Here is a 13,452-nt window from a genome sequence, read left to right as displayed (position 1 = left end):
CAGTACCTAATCAAGCCGGAGGAGCCGAGCTCCACCATAATTCTACCAGAATCAACCCCATTGTCCTCCTCCTCAGCCCAGGGGCCTTCCTCCTCGCACTGCTCCTAGCGCTGCTCGCCACACACACAAAGACACTCTCACCCTAACACAGTCACCTCTCACTCACGGTCTGACAACATGCATCCAGAGACTGGTAGAACCTACGGGTATCGCCCTGCTTCTTGATTGTTTGCTTTTGTGTTTTTGTGCTAAATAAAGTGACTGTTTGCTGCACCAGGGTTCCTTGCCTTGGCTTCTTCCCCACGGCATCACAAACAGGAAGAAGAAAAGGAAAATGAGTTATTAAAAGCAAGAAAAGTATGCAGGTATCAACACATATAAACACAGACTCACAAAAAAACACATATTCTCAAGCACACAGAAGTCCCCTGAGGAACCTAGGAGGAACACAAAAGCAGAGGAGTGATCCCTGAGCTGTTAAGGGCAGGCAACTGAAAAAGGTGTCAGCCTCAGCCTGGCCTTCCAGCCTTCCAGGAAGCGATTGGGACTTATGAAAGAGCCACATCCTTGATGAGAAAACACTGCACAGACAAACATCCTGGAGTCCTCTCGCCTGCCCACCCACCCACCGTTCGTAAGGCACCAAATTCACAGTTTCGGGTGAAGCTAGGGAGCAGACAGTACCTTTATCCTTTCGATGTTGGCTTCGATTCGGAGCTGCTGCACAGCCCGTTTGGCCTGAGCTATGTTATTAGCACTCTGCATTTTCGATGACATTTTGATCCTTTGCAGTCCTGTTAAATACAGAGACAAACAGTGTTAAAAAGTGTAAAACATGTAATTTTGCAATTTCTTGAATTTCACTATCAAAACAACTAAGTATAAAGACAAGAACCATACAATAAAAAAGACATTTGACACTTTATTCCTCTGTAAATTAAATAGATGTTAGTTAGGTTGGGCAGTCCTTATTGGACTATAGTGCCTGATACAAGGAATTATGACTGAATAATTGCAATTACAAAACATATTTCATAAAATGCATACAATTACATTCATAGATATTTTGGGTCTTCATATATGGATACGTTGAAAGATTTGAAAATCTAACTAAGTAGTCAAACATTTTGCAATTAACTTATCAATATTAATTGTAATGAATTGTTATCAGTATGGCAATATGCATGCTCTAGAGACAATCATCACACACACACACACACACACACATAACAATTTCAGTTCTCTCCCATGTAGTGGCGAGCACAGATGTCGCCATACTCACAATCCCTGCCAGACACACTAATTGAAAACTGTTATTAAGGCTATTAGGGCAATAAATGCTGTAGGCTTTGTCTCTGGAGCCGTGGCCATGAGAGCAATGAGGCCCGGCAGCAGCCGTTCCGCTGCCCAGTTAAACAAGACGGCGAGATGTCGGGAACAGACTATTTGTCGCTGAAGAGAAGCCAAGTGCTTAAATGCACAAGCTAGCAGCTGTTGGCTGCTTACTGCCACTCCCTGCTAAACACTTTCCCGAAGGCTGCATTCAGGCTTATCTGCAAACTCCTTTTACCCAAAGAATTACACACAGAGACACAGACACAAATGAACACACCAGGACCTGAACAGTTGCACAATCTCAACGGCCCTTGTGGAGACAGCAGTCTGCTCTGCTGTTGCAGGGTAAACAATCCGTCTGCTCAGCTGCGCCCCTGAGAGGCCAGAGGGTCTGGAACAGAGCCTGCGGGTTCGGCGCTCGGCCGGGACAACCAGCACAGCCAGATGGGGCAGGTAGACCTGAAACCCATCCACCCACCACCTCCAGCCACCTCCTCCCAGTCCCGACTCTCTGGCATCCACTCAACGCCAGTCACATGGAACGTTCTGCAGCTTCCTGTGGGTGAGTGAGCATCCCTTTTTTGGAATAGGGTTCAGAGGGTGTGTGGTGGTTGTGATACAGGCCTGGTTGCAATCCTCAAGTTCAGCTTTTAATGTGACTGGGGTGCACACACACACACTCACACACACACAGACTAGGTGTCTCATATCCATTCCTCCCTACTACAGAGCTCTCGTTCCTTACCCTCAGCAGAACAGGAAGCCAAACCATAAATCACACAGAGCTGTGTGGGTGACGGCGAGTACACACGCTCAACCTTATCTTCCTGAGCCCCGGGGCGTGTGGTGCTAAGACAGGTTTATCAGCAGCTGGGCACATGCAGCAGCCAGGGCATCCTGCCCTCAGAATGCACACATGAGCTCATCACCAAGGCGTCCGTGTTGGACGACTTCCCGGTGGGACACGAGGGCGTGGCGGCCGGGCACAAAGAACAGAGCCAGGGAGACGGCGCTGAAAGACCTCAGTGACACCAGAGCCTCGCTCGGCGGTGCAGCCCGCTACCCTGAAACCGCTGGCAGCAGAACGTATTAGCCTGAGCAGTGCTTCATGTGCTATTTATACACACCAAAAATGGTGGGCCGTACAACTGGGCTGACTGAGCTGGAGCTGTGACCTCTGATGAGGGGCTCAAACGCAGAGTCGGAAGAAAAGACGAAGCATAAATAACCACCATCACGCAGCGTGCACTCCGACAAGAGCCCACATCCGTTTAATTAGCCCACTCATTCTCGTCCTCCCTCCTTCCCTCCCTCCCTCCCTCTCAGCAGGAAACGCTATCCCTTTTTTCTTCCTCCGGCTGTGGACAGTGTAAATGATTAAAGGTGTGCTGGGGGAGTAAAAATAGGGACAGAACAGGAAGAGCTCAAAGTCCAAAGCAGGAAATCCAGCAGAAGATTTAAAAAAAAGAGCTGTCCATCAAAATCCATGCTTTTGAAGTTAATTAAGTTATTTCAATCTAAAACGTTCAATGTTTATTTCTGAATTTGTCCCAAAGTGTGATATTTGGATTGCATGGCTGACTTTTAACACTTGAGACAATGTCTACCCCGCTGATGTTTGTTCAAAGCCACTCATGTGCCGCTGTGTCTCTGTTCATGAAGCAAACAAACATCTGACCAGTGGACAAACCAGAAGCCTCCAGACACAGGGTGACCACTGGAATCTGTTATCCCAGAGCACCGCTCCCAGTCTAAAGACTGCCACTCAAGAAGAAGAGGGCTGTGCAAACAAGCTTGGGAGCAATTAGCTCATTCAAGAGCAGCATTCGGGGTTTTACGACCCTCTAGTTCTCTGAAGCAGGCTTCAGCTTCGCGCAGGCCTTTTGTTGCCTGTCACCCATGACCTTACACTAACCTACAGCACACAGAGCCTGTTGGTTTGAATTTTCTAAGGAGGCAAACTCTGAACTGACTAAGCAAAAAATGAACCGGCAGAGAGAGGGGCGGCTGTCAAATCGTGGCCTTTCATCTCCATAAAGTGAAGATTACTGGCTTTGATGCACCGTGATCTTCGGGTGAGGAGCAGGAGTACAAAGTGAGCGGGACAACATGAGCCAAAGGAGGGAGTGAGAGAAGGAGACAAAAGAAGGATAAAATATGACTAAGCGCCCTCCCTCTCTCTTCGTGCAGCCTGAATATAGTTGCTAGCAATCAGCTATGCTACTGGGCCACCCAGGAGGAAGACAGCACAAGTAGACCACCTAAGGGTGGCATGAAAGGGTGGGCAAACTACAAACACCCAGGTGCCCAGCCTGGCAGAACTGCCCAGAGAGCCCACACACCTCTCTGCCTGCTGCATGCATGCTGCGTCTGCTAACTTGTTCTAAAACATGCAACAGAAAGAGAGAACTTGTTACCAACCAAGGGTACCCAAAAAAATGCACTTTCTGCTTTGATCCTGGTTCCCTGTATAAACAAACAGTGTGTCTTCCTGACACATGCGCACACACACACACACACACACACAGATACTTCCCACCACCACGGCCCATTTGCAGGAAAGTATTTGCAAATGCTCGCAAAATCACCCCTACAAAGCTCTACACTATCTTTTTTCACTGGTTGCACTGGCACAAAAGTTAGGTGCACCAGATTTTCGACTGCATCACATTTAATAACACACTTTTACCGGTTCACTTTTTATTCTTTTTAAATTGCTATGCATATAGGCAAAATCGCCTTGTAAAGGATATCAATCTGGTTAACACAATTCTACAAGAAAGGTAACTTAATGTGTTGGTGCTTCACTGAGCTGAAATGAAAACAAGATAAATCTAAAAGTGCAAGTGTTTTAAGGGCTTGAAATTGATTATCATCTCAATATGTTTTAATTATCGCTAAAACGCTAAGGTGACAAAACGGACGGTAGTCTGAGGTGCAGAAAAGAAATTACCATGAAAAAATTTATAAATGATTCGCAATGCGTGAAATATGTGGGGCAGTGGTGGCCTAGCGGTTAAGGAAGCGGCCCTGTAATCAGAAGGTTGGCGAATCCCGATCCGCCAAGGTACCACTGGGGTACCACACACAGCTTCGCGGGTGCCTGTCATGGCTGCCCACTGCTCACTAAGGTGATGGGTTAAAAGCAGAGGACACATTTCGTTGTGTGCAACGTGTGGTTGCACTGGTGTCTTGCACAGTTGTCTGCAGTGTTTCACAATGACAATCACTTCCCTTTCATGTTGGCTGGAAACAATAATATGTTTGGACTTTTAAAAAGCTGTACTTGTCAGGCACAGGTCAGTACAGGAATATCTGGACCACAGCCAATCCGATGCAGGCCCATCCAGAGATCTAACCGATCTCTGATTGGTTAGAATACGATTTTTTTTGTTGCACCATTTAGAAATGAGCTGCACTACTGAGCCCTGCTACTAGCCAGTTGGTCAGGGTGGTGGCCACTGATACACCACACCATCCCAGTCACACTCGGGCCTTCTGACAGGAACCACTGGGTTTTCATGAGACTCTGAGCTGTGAACGTATGTACACAGCTGGGTTTCCACCAGCCTGGGCAGACTGATGCATTCCTCTGAGGGGTCACAAGGCAGCGCTCACCTGGAGGTCTGACACCGCAATGGCTTCCCAGAAAGCGAAGCCCTGCAGCACACCTGTGCAATGGCAGGGGGAGTCAGGGTAAAACGTTCTTAACCTTTCATGAAAAGCTCAGATTATGAACAACTAGGGGTGTGCGATTCAGAGAATCTCATGATCTGTTGTCACCAGACTTAGTCTTGCCAAATTGGTAGTTCTGAATTTGACATTTTGGAAAAGTCTGTTTTTCTAATACATCACACAGGATGACTAAGCAAATCAACAAGACAGTTGGCATATGAGCATATTTCATTTCCGAGAGAAAATACTATTTGGCTCTATACAATTGGTGAGCTGAACTAGTTGCAAAACTAGAATGAATATTCATTGATTTTTGGAATGTATGAATTGATTATGAATATTAGCGAAAATAAATTAATAGTAATCCATAACATAGATTCTAATCTATGTTTTTGCACACCTCTACAAACAACTAAACTGCATAATGCATTGCTAGTCATCCAAGGGTCACTTTGTAGGACCCTTTGGGGTCTGCTGCTTATCAGGGAGACAGCATCCAACAAGTTTCCATGGGAGAAGTACCAAGCCTTTAATATTCCCCACACACCAGTAAATAGCAAAAACAATAAGAAGGGGACAGGGGGACATTAGTGGACCGTGGGGACGGGGAAGAGGAGCTATCAGTCGAGCAGCACACTCCACCCTGTCCGGTGGGCTGTGGCACTAGCACTGCACTGTGAGGTAGTTAAGTAGGCAGTCTTAACAGCACCCTCATGAGTGCTAATCTCCGACGGCCTGATATTATCTGGGAGCCGGTTAGGCTGCCCACAGAGACCAGTGGGTAAAGAATGGGGACAATAAAGAAGCAGCGTCCCTTCAAAAGTCTAAATGGAATGGTGCCAGAAAAACACTCTAGCAGCATAGTCAAGAATGGCTGTGTGCACTGGAGATAACGTTTAAAAAATGGTCAGAGCTCAAATGAGATGATGATTGATCATAATGGGCGTGTCACTCTCAGGGCAACAGCAGGTGAAGTGGCCATTACCACTAGGGGTGTTACATCATAATGATGTTGCTTGATGATTTCCTGGTGGCGGCCTAAAAATTCTCATAAAATGTAGTGACGGTAGTGACTGTGGCGGCCTGATTTGAGTACAGCAGCATTCTGGGTAGGAGTTTCATGCTGCATGGCGTGCCACTCGGCAGCCTTGTGCGCACGCCATGGTCAAAGCTGAAATGTGTTGAACTTTTATCTGGTGCACGACCAATAGAATCAAAGCGGGTTAGGGTTCGATCTGCCCCCTTGAAACACACACACAAAGCGGGAATAGAGGACAAGCGGATCTTATCAGTCCAGAGATCTACAACACAACATTATCGTCTAACCAGAAGTTTAGAAAGCCTTAGGAAGCGAGTCATAATCAGAAGGTTGCTGGTTCGATTCCCGATTCGATTTCACTTTTGCCGTTTGCGGCATCAGGGGAGCGGGGACTGAACGCAGACAGTTCTTCTCCTCATCGTATGAAATCAAAACGTCCATATGGGTGAAAACATCATGTAGAAAATGTTTGGGCTGCATCGTGATGCATCGATAATCGTAATCCAATCCAACTGTGAGACCAGTGAAGGTCTAATTACCACCCTCTCTCCTCAACCACTCACCTGCGGGCTGCACTGTGTGGCCCAGATGCTCACAGCTGAGAGTGGGGCAGTTTGATCTTTATTTAAAGAAAGAAAAAGAGTGCTGAGCTTCCAGGAAATGTCCGGTAGGGAGGATCCTCTTGAAAGGGGGGTGACTCGCTTCCTGCTCTCTCCCGGGCTGTTCCGTGACACATTTGCTCCCTGTAAAGAGAGAGCAGGTGAGCAGCAGCTTCTGAGCTTCTTTCAAGTGCTCTGCCCATTCCTGCTCTGCCTACTGGAGCACATCTGGCCTCCACTGGACCCACCCCCTCCTCCTACTGGCCCACATGAGACGGGATGTTTGGGCTCTGAGGTACAGGAAATGGATCAGCGCGTGAAGTGCTCTAACTGGTTTGTAGCATGGAAGGGTGGCCAGATGGGACATCAATGACGAAAAAAGTTCCAGCATCTGTTTTTATTAATGCTCACACCCGCTGAAGAAAGGCGCTCAGCAGAGCCCTGGAGGCGGGGTGGGAAGGGGGGTGTTGCTGTAAACCTGCAGCACGCAGAGAGACACTGTCCCTCACGCAGGACTCTCTCTCACTAGCACGGCACAAACGGTCAAACTGTATTCATTTAGTTTTGAGACACAGCTTCAAGCAGTCACTGTGCATGTGTGTGTGAGTGTGTGTGTGAGTGTATTATTCAAGCAAGGATTTGGTTAGGACGGTGAGAATGATTGCCTGTTTCCTGTTTCTGGTCAGCCTCTTGTACACTCAGTTCACTCTGCTACATGCAAACAAGGTTTTACAGAAGCCTGTGAGTGTGTGTGTGTGTGTGTGTGTGTGTATAACTACTGCCTGCAGATAGGCCTCCCTCTGATATTAGTGTAAATTCTAAGGATAAAAAAAAAAAAATAAGAGAGTTTTGAATAACTTTCAGACAGCAATCCTGTAGCTAATCTCTGTGATATCAAGGTGCTACTGAGCAAAAGCAGCGTCCCCCCACACTGCTCGCCGAGTGCCTGTCATGGCTGCCCACTGCTCACCATGGGTGATGGTTAAAAGCAGAGTTCACATTTCATTGTGCGCTTCACAATGACAAATCACTTCACTTTCCATCAGCCCTCATGCCTGTGGTTGGTGCATCTACTGTGCTGCACAGACAGGAAGGAAAACGTAGACTTCACTTTCTGCACTGAAGGTCTCACTTCACTCTCTTCCTGTCTAGTTCTGTTTTCCTCCGTTGTTGGGGATGGGGGGAAAAAACAAGAAAGCTGGGATTCAGATAAAGAGTTTGACTGGGTCTTTCTATTCATCTGGGGGGCGGGGCTCACCTTTTGTGTTCAGGTCATGGGCCACAAAGGTAGACTTTGTGTTCAGGTGTTTATCACAGTTCATCTCAGCACGGTGTGTGTGTTGTGTGTGTATTTGTCTGTGGAGGGAGAGTGTGTGTGGTGGGTGAGATCATCTCCACAAGTAACAACTAACAGCAGACCCACATATACCATGAGCATGTCCTCACAGGAGCCTTAACCTAACCTTGGTATGTGTTTGTGAGATGTAGTCAATGTGCTGTTTGATTTAATATTCTTATAGAAGGTCAAATGAAGGGAAAATAAAAAATAAAAGACATTTTTACAGTATTCAACACTCAGCCAAAACTATTGTATAAATATTTATAAATATTTCAATGTATAATGGGTGTCAAAACTGTGCAACACTTGCAATACCAATATATGCGACTAAAATGACCAAGATGGTGTGATGCATGGGACAACGTCACTGGTTTAAAAGCTACATGAGCACTGTTAAGTTTAATATATGATAGCCAGTAGATAAAGCTAAAATGTGTTGCATTCAATTAATATTTTAATTAAGCCTGATGAACCATTCAATACACCATATGTATAAACTAAACTTTGAATGTCTGGGTTATAATAATAATTTGCTTTGAATTTCATTAAATTTTGTAAAAATTTTACATTTTAAAAAGTAAGTGTTTCTAATACATTGAAATTAAATTATGTTCTCCATTATCTAAGTACCCATCTTAAATTTTAGCATTTTGGTTTCATTTTCCAGAGAATAGTCTTACATAGCATAGCAATATCACTACATTTACATTTACAGCATTTACCAGACGCCCTTATCCAGAGCGACTTACAATCAGTAGTTACGGGGACAGTCCCCCCCTGGAGCAATTTAGGGTGAAGTGTCTTGCTCAGGTACACAATGGTAGTAAGCGGGATTTGAACCCGGGTCTTCTGGTTCATAGGTGAGTGTGTTACCCACTAGGCTACTACCACCCTTGCGAAATCTGTCATTGCTTTTTACTTATGAGTTTATGTAATCACGTATATGATGCTTTTTTATCTTATAGTGATAGTGTGCGGTACACATAACAAAATGATGTCCTCTGCATTTAACAAATAACCTTTGCGAGCTGTGGGCAACCACACATTATCTTTTACACAGACTCTGCACAGCTCTGTCCCAATTCTGCCTCTGTTTTTGATTGCTGAATGTTGGTGGGAATGTGCAACTTTTTAAACAAAACTGGGATTTATTTTTCCTTGCACAGGGCACCAAACAGGCTATGACATTCCCATGCACGTGCTTCCTGGAAGTGTGCAGCGTATTACTGGATTAGTGACAGATTGAAGCCTTGTTTCATTTGATTTATTAGGTCTTCAGTATTTAAGCCCTTTGAACTCTGGATTTAAGGATTACTAGTCACTTTTAATGATATTTAAGGCCTGAATTTTGGAAAACCTGTGAATGGGGAGGGTTGCATCAAGAAGGGCATCCTGCCAAAACCAAAGGAGGAGAGACCATTAAAAAATAGCTTAAAGATGACAAACTTTCAGCAACCATTTTGTAACCCTCCTATTGTGTTTAATGCAGCAGGAAAAGCTTCACATTTAGCAAGTAAACACAACATCCAAGAACACTGCAAAAATGTGTTGATTAAGAGAGATCTGTTACAAAGCTAAAAATAGAACATAAGAACCATAAGAACCACTCTACTGGTACTTAAGAACATTTGAAGGCAAGTACTTTTGTCCTTTATTCGAGTGGTACTTTCACTGGAGTAAAGTTTTACCTAGTGTAAATCTCTACTTTAACTCAAGTACATGGCTTGTGTACTTTGTGCACCACTGTGTATTACTTGCTCATTATGGTGGAGTAACTGAGAAAATGCAAGCATGCAGCATTCAGTAATCTCTACTATGACGCTGGCAGAAAGGGCTTCCACGAGGTCATCCACAGTTTCCCGGTAAATCTGTAAGACCCAGAGCGATTTCAGGCAGAAGGCGAGAGAGAGGGGCGAGGGAGAAGCCGACATTGAGTGCAGCCCCCTGTGGGAATTTTATGGAGCCAGAGGGTAAATCCCCACACACAACACACACAGCTTTTCCCTGCAGGTCCCAAGCTGCCGGGTATTTTGGTGCCGGGCTGCACGAGTGCGTTTAGGTCGCCCGACAGCTCTTCCTCGTCTAGACAGGAGGGGAGACTGAGCTCATTTGAGTGGAATCCAGGCGAACCCGCAGCCCCTGAGACTGAGCTTTCTGCTCCACACCCTGCAGCAGACTGCAGGCCACCATCCCTCACTGATGCCTCTTTGTGCTGCTCCCTAGGCCCACAAAGCCTTTTTTTCCCCTCCCACTGGTTGTGAACGTGTCTGTGCCCTGCGATGCAAAACTTTTTTTTTCCACCCCACCTTTGAGTGAAGTAGCAGCATTCAGCAGTCCCTAAATAGCTCTAATTCCCTCTGTAAGCATTTCAATATGTGAAGTGCCTTTTGCACTCTGCCCAGTGCTCTATGCAAAGAGCATTTGAATCAGCCAGGTAGCCAAACGCCTCACATGCCTGGAGTTATAGGTAATCAGGGCTGGGTTCGTACTTGGACCTTTACCCCACTTTATTCGTGAATCATTATTTACCAATATAGGCTTGTAGGGGCATGCCCTGACACGCACGTTATCTTGAAGGAAACGCATCGTTCAAGGGGTTTGAGAAAATGTTTTAGATGCATATTTTCTATGCATGTCCACAACAGAGGAGTGTTTCTCTCCTAGAAACACTTCCAACAGTGCGACACCCCACTGTGACCATTCATTGACAGGGCAAACCACATTCAACCATGCAAATCAAGACCTGAAACCATCAACCAACGTATGACTGGTGCAGGGGATAAAGGTTTTCAAAATGCTATATCCATAAACCAGTCCAAACAGAAAACTCACACATTTCTCTGCCATTTTCAATGCATGGCAACATTTTAGCAGTACAGTAGCTTAATAAATTCTAATAAAATAGAGCAAATGCTGAATAGAGCATATGCTACAGACTACATGTAACTAAGGTGCTGAAAAAATGTTGATATATACATTGCCATTGTTGCCAATGTCCAAATATCCAGTGTATATAGGCATTTTCTCAGTATGCATATCTTCATAAGAAAACATCTAACAAGAACTCTGCATAGGGTTTAATTAGACAAGAGGGTAATTTGCATTACTCAGATGAAAGGTCAAGATTATCACCAGAGGAGATGGAATGTAGTTCACTACAGGTTTCAAGGGCAGGTTAACCACTGACAAACTCTCAGGAGATTGTTACTATGTGTCACCGTGGACCCACAGAGCAAAACTGACCACAAAAACATGCTTTTAGGGACTTTCTAGGAACATAACTGCATAAAATGGCCATTTGTTTTGCAAATCACAACCATACATGGAAGGGACTGGTAAAAGTGTGCAAACAACAGTCCCTGGACTAGCTTTTTTATAATGCACAGGCACCCAAGAGCTCCCTATCCAAGATGAGATGAAGCAGTCTGAAACTGCAAGTCGAAAACCACACACAGGAAGCTACTTGAAGCAAGACACTTCCCCTGTTGTATTACTCATGAATTTTCACACACACACATGAAAGTGTGTAATCAAAAGTGTTTTTGCCAATGTCAGAACACATGAAAGAGAGAAACAGTAACACGGAATGAGTCACAAATTCATCCAAATAAAAGTAATGCCTCAGGGGGAAAGAAACGTGGAACGAAACTGCATTGGAGATCGCATTGGACCCGGCTAATCCATATTGTGGATCCACAGTGTTTGAGAAGAGACAATAAAAGTTTCTGAAAAAGTTACTGAAAAGTTTCAGTAACATTTGGACTGAGCATCATAAGAATGAGCTCAAGATCAGTGGTTCCCAACCTTTTTTCCATGAAGCACCCCACACCTGTGTCCAAGTCAGGACCCCCCCCCAACCAAAATTCCTTCTAGAACAATTTTTTTGCCAGCATAAAAGTTTGTAATTAAACAATAGTAGGTTTTTCTTCTTATTCTCCTTTTGGAATTTAATACATTTATATGTGGAGCAAAATATGTTTTAATTTGAATTAAAACATATTTTGGGAATGTATTAATTTAATTCTTACAAATATAATTTTGGTAACCTCAGTGCAAATGAAGTTGTGCGGAACCCCTGCGATCTGGAATCCATTCAGGTTCGGTACCACTGCTCTATACAAATAAATGCTCTTGAGGTGGGCAGAATTGCGTGAATATTATATCATGATATATTAAGGAAATTGGTAATAATGGTATTTATACTGATACAGAATTATCAGTGGCTGCACCTTGCACCCAATATTTACTGCCCCATGTTAGTTATGTTTTTGATAAGGAACTTGACTCCCATTCTGCAGGTTTATCGAACATTATCAGATGCTGCTTCTTGCTCACAAGTCTCAACATATATTGTATTGGTGTGGAGGCTGGAGAACGTACATGCATGACAGTGTTTTATCAGTAAAGTGAAAGTGAAAAAGTGAAAGTGAAGTGATTGTCATTGCGATACACTGCAGCACAGCACACGGTGCACACAACAAAATGTGTCCTCTGCTTTTAACCATCGCCCTTGGTGAGCAGTGGGCAGCCATGACAGGCGCCCGGGGAGCAGTGTGTGGGGACGGTGCTTTGCTCAGCGACACCTCAGAGGTACCTTGGCGGATCGGGATTCGAACCGGCAGCCTTCTTATTATGGAGCCTTAACCACTAGGCCACCACTGCCACCACTAGGCCATCAAAGAATTCAGGTATTATAATAGGCAGAACGATACAGTGCAGCCATAGTGAGCACTGGTCTGCAGTACTAGGCAGACAATTGAGAGTGTCTCTGATGCATTTACACACACAACATTCCCCCCACTGCCCCCCATACTAATCCTGCATGTGGAGAGGGAAAAAAAATCAATTGCTGATTCAGGCAGAGCTCAACAAAGCTGCTAAACAAAGCAGCAGAAACTCATCTCTGCTCTGCACAGTCAGGGCTGCTCCTCTAACTCTGCTCCACACCCTGTTTAAAAAAATAGAAAAGAAAAGGCTGAAACTTTCAAAAACCGTCAAAGCACTCTGCAGATCACTGGACAGTCAGTGACCCCACTTTGACACCCACGTTCCCATCACAGCTCAAATGTGACACCCGAAGACAGCAGGGTGTTTCTATCTGCAGGCAGCAGAGGGTTTTTATCACTTGAAACCTGCGCCTGATGGGTGAAAGAATGCAGCACCGTGCGTGTTCAGAAAGAAGAAAGCCCCGGAACGAGGATGATCTAATAATGGCATCATCTCTGTTCCTGTCTTGTGACCACTGTACCGGGACGCTGACATCACCACAGGAACCCAGCCTTCTCCATAAAAGGAATACTTTGACTTTTTGCCCCATGTGTGTGTTATTGTGTGTGTGTGTGCAGAATGTCTGTTCAGCATGACTCGTCAGAATCCGGTCACCCGTTGCTCCTTGTCCTTGTTTACAACAGGAGAAGAGAGGGCAAAAAACATGTGAGGGTGTGAGGGAGGGGCACAATAACATG

General features: G+C 45.0%; 1 protein-coding gene across 3 annotated transcripts in view; it reads right to left on the bottom strand.

Moving 5' to 3' along the window:
* The window catches only part of gng12b (guanine nucleotide binding protein (G protein), gamma 12b), a 39,216-nt gene that overhangs the window by 4,106 nt on the left and 21,658 nt on the right, over window positions 1-13,452 (bottom strand). For 2 of the 3 annotated variants that reach the window (XM_029001211.1, XM_029001208.1), the window contains one exon: window positions 685-794. In XM_029001211.1, coding sequence (XP_028857044.1) covers window positions 685-777 — 93 coding nt within the window. In that variant the 5' untranslated portion in view covers window positions 778-794. Of the gene's footprint in view, window positions 1-684; window positions 795-6,612; window positions 6,793-13,452 lie in introns of all 3 variants that reach the window. The other variant, XM_029001209.1, reaches the window with a different exon arrangement.

This window comes from Denticeps clupeoides, chromosome 13, assembly GCF_900700375.1.
Source record: "Denticeps clupeoides chromosome 13, fDenClu1.1, whole genome shotgun sequence".
In the NCBI taxonomy this organism is placed as follows: Eukaryota; Metazoa; Chordata; class Actinopteri; order Clupeiformes; family Denticipitidae; genus Denticeps; species Denticeps clupeoides.
The sequence above is the reverse complement of the archived record's forward strand: the minus strand, read 5'-3'. Positions and strand labels throughout refer to the sequence as shown.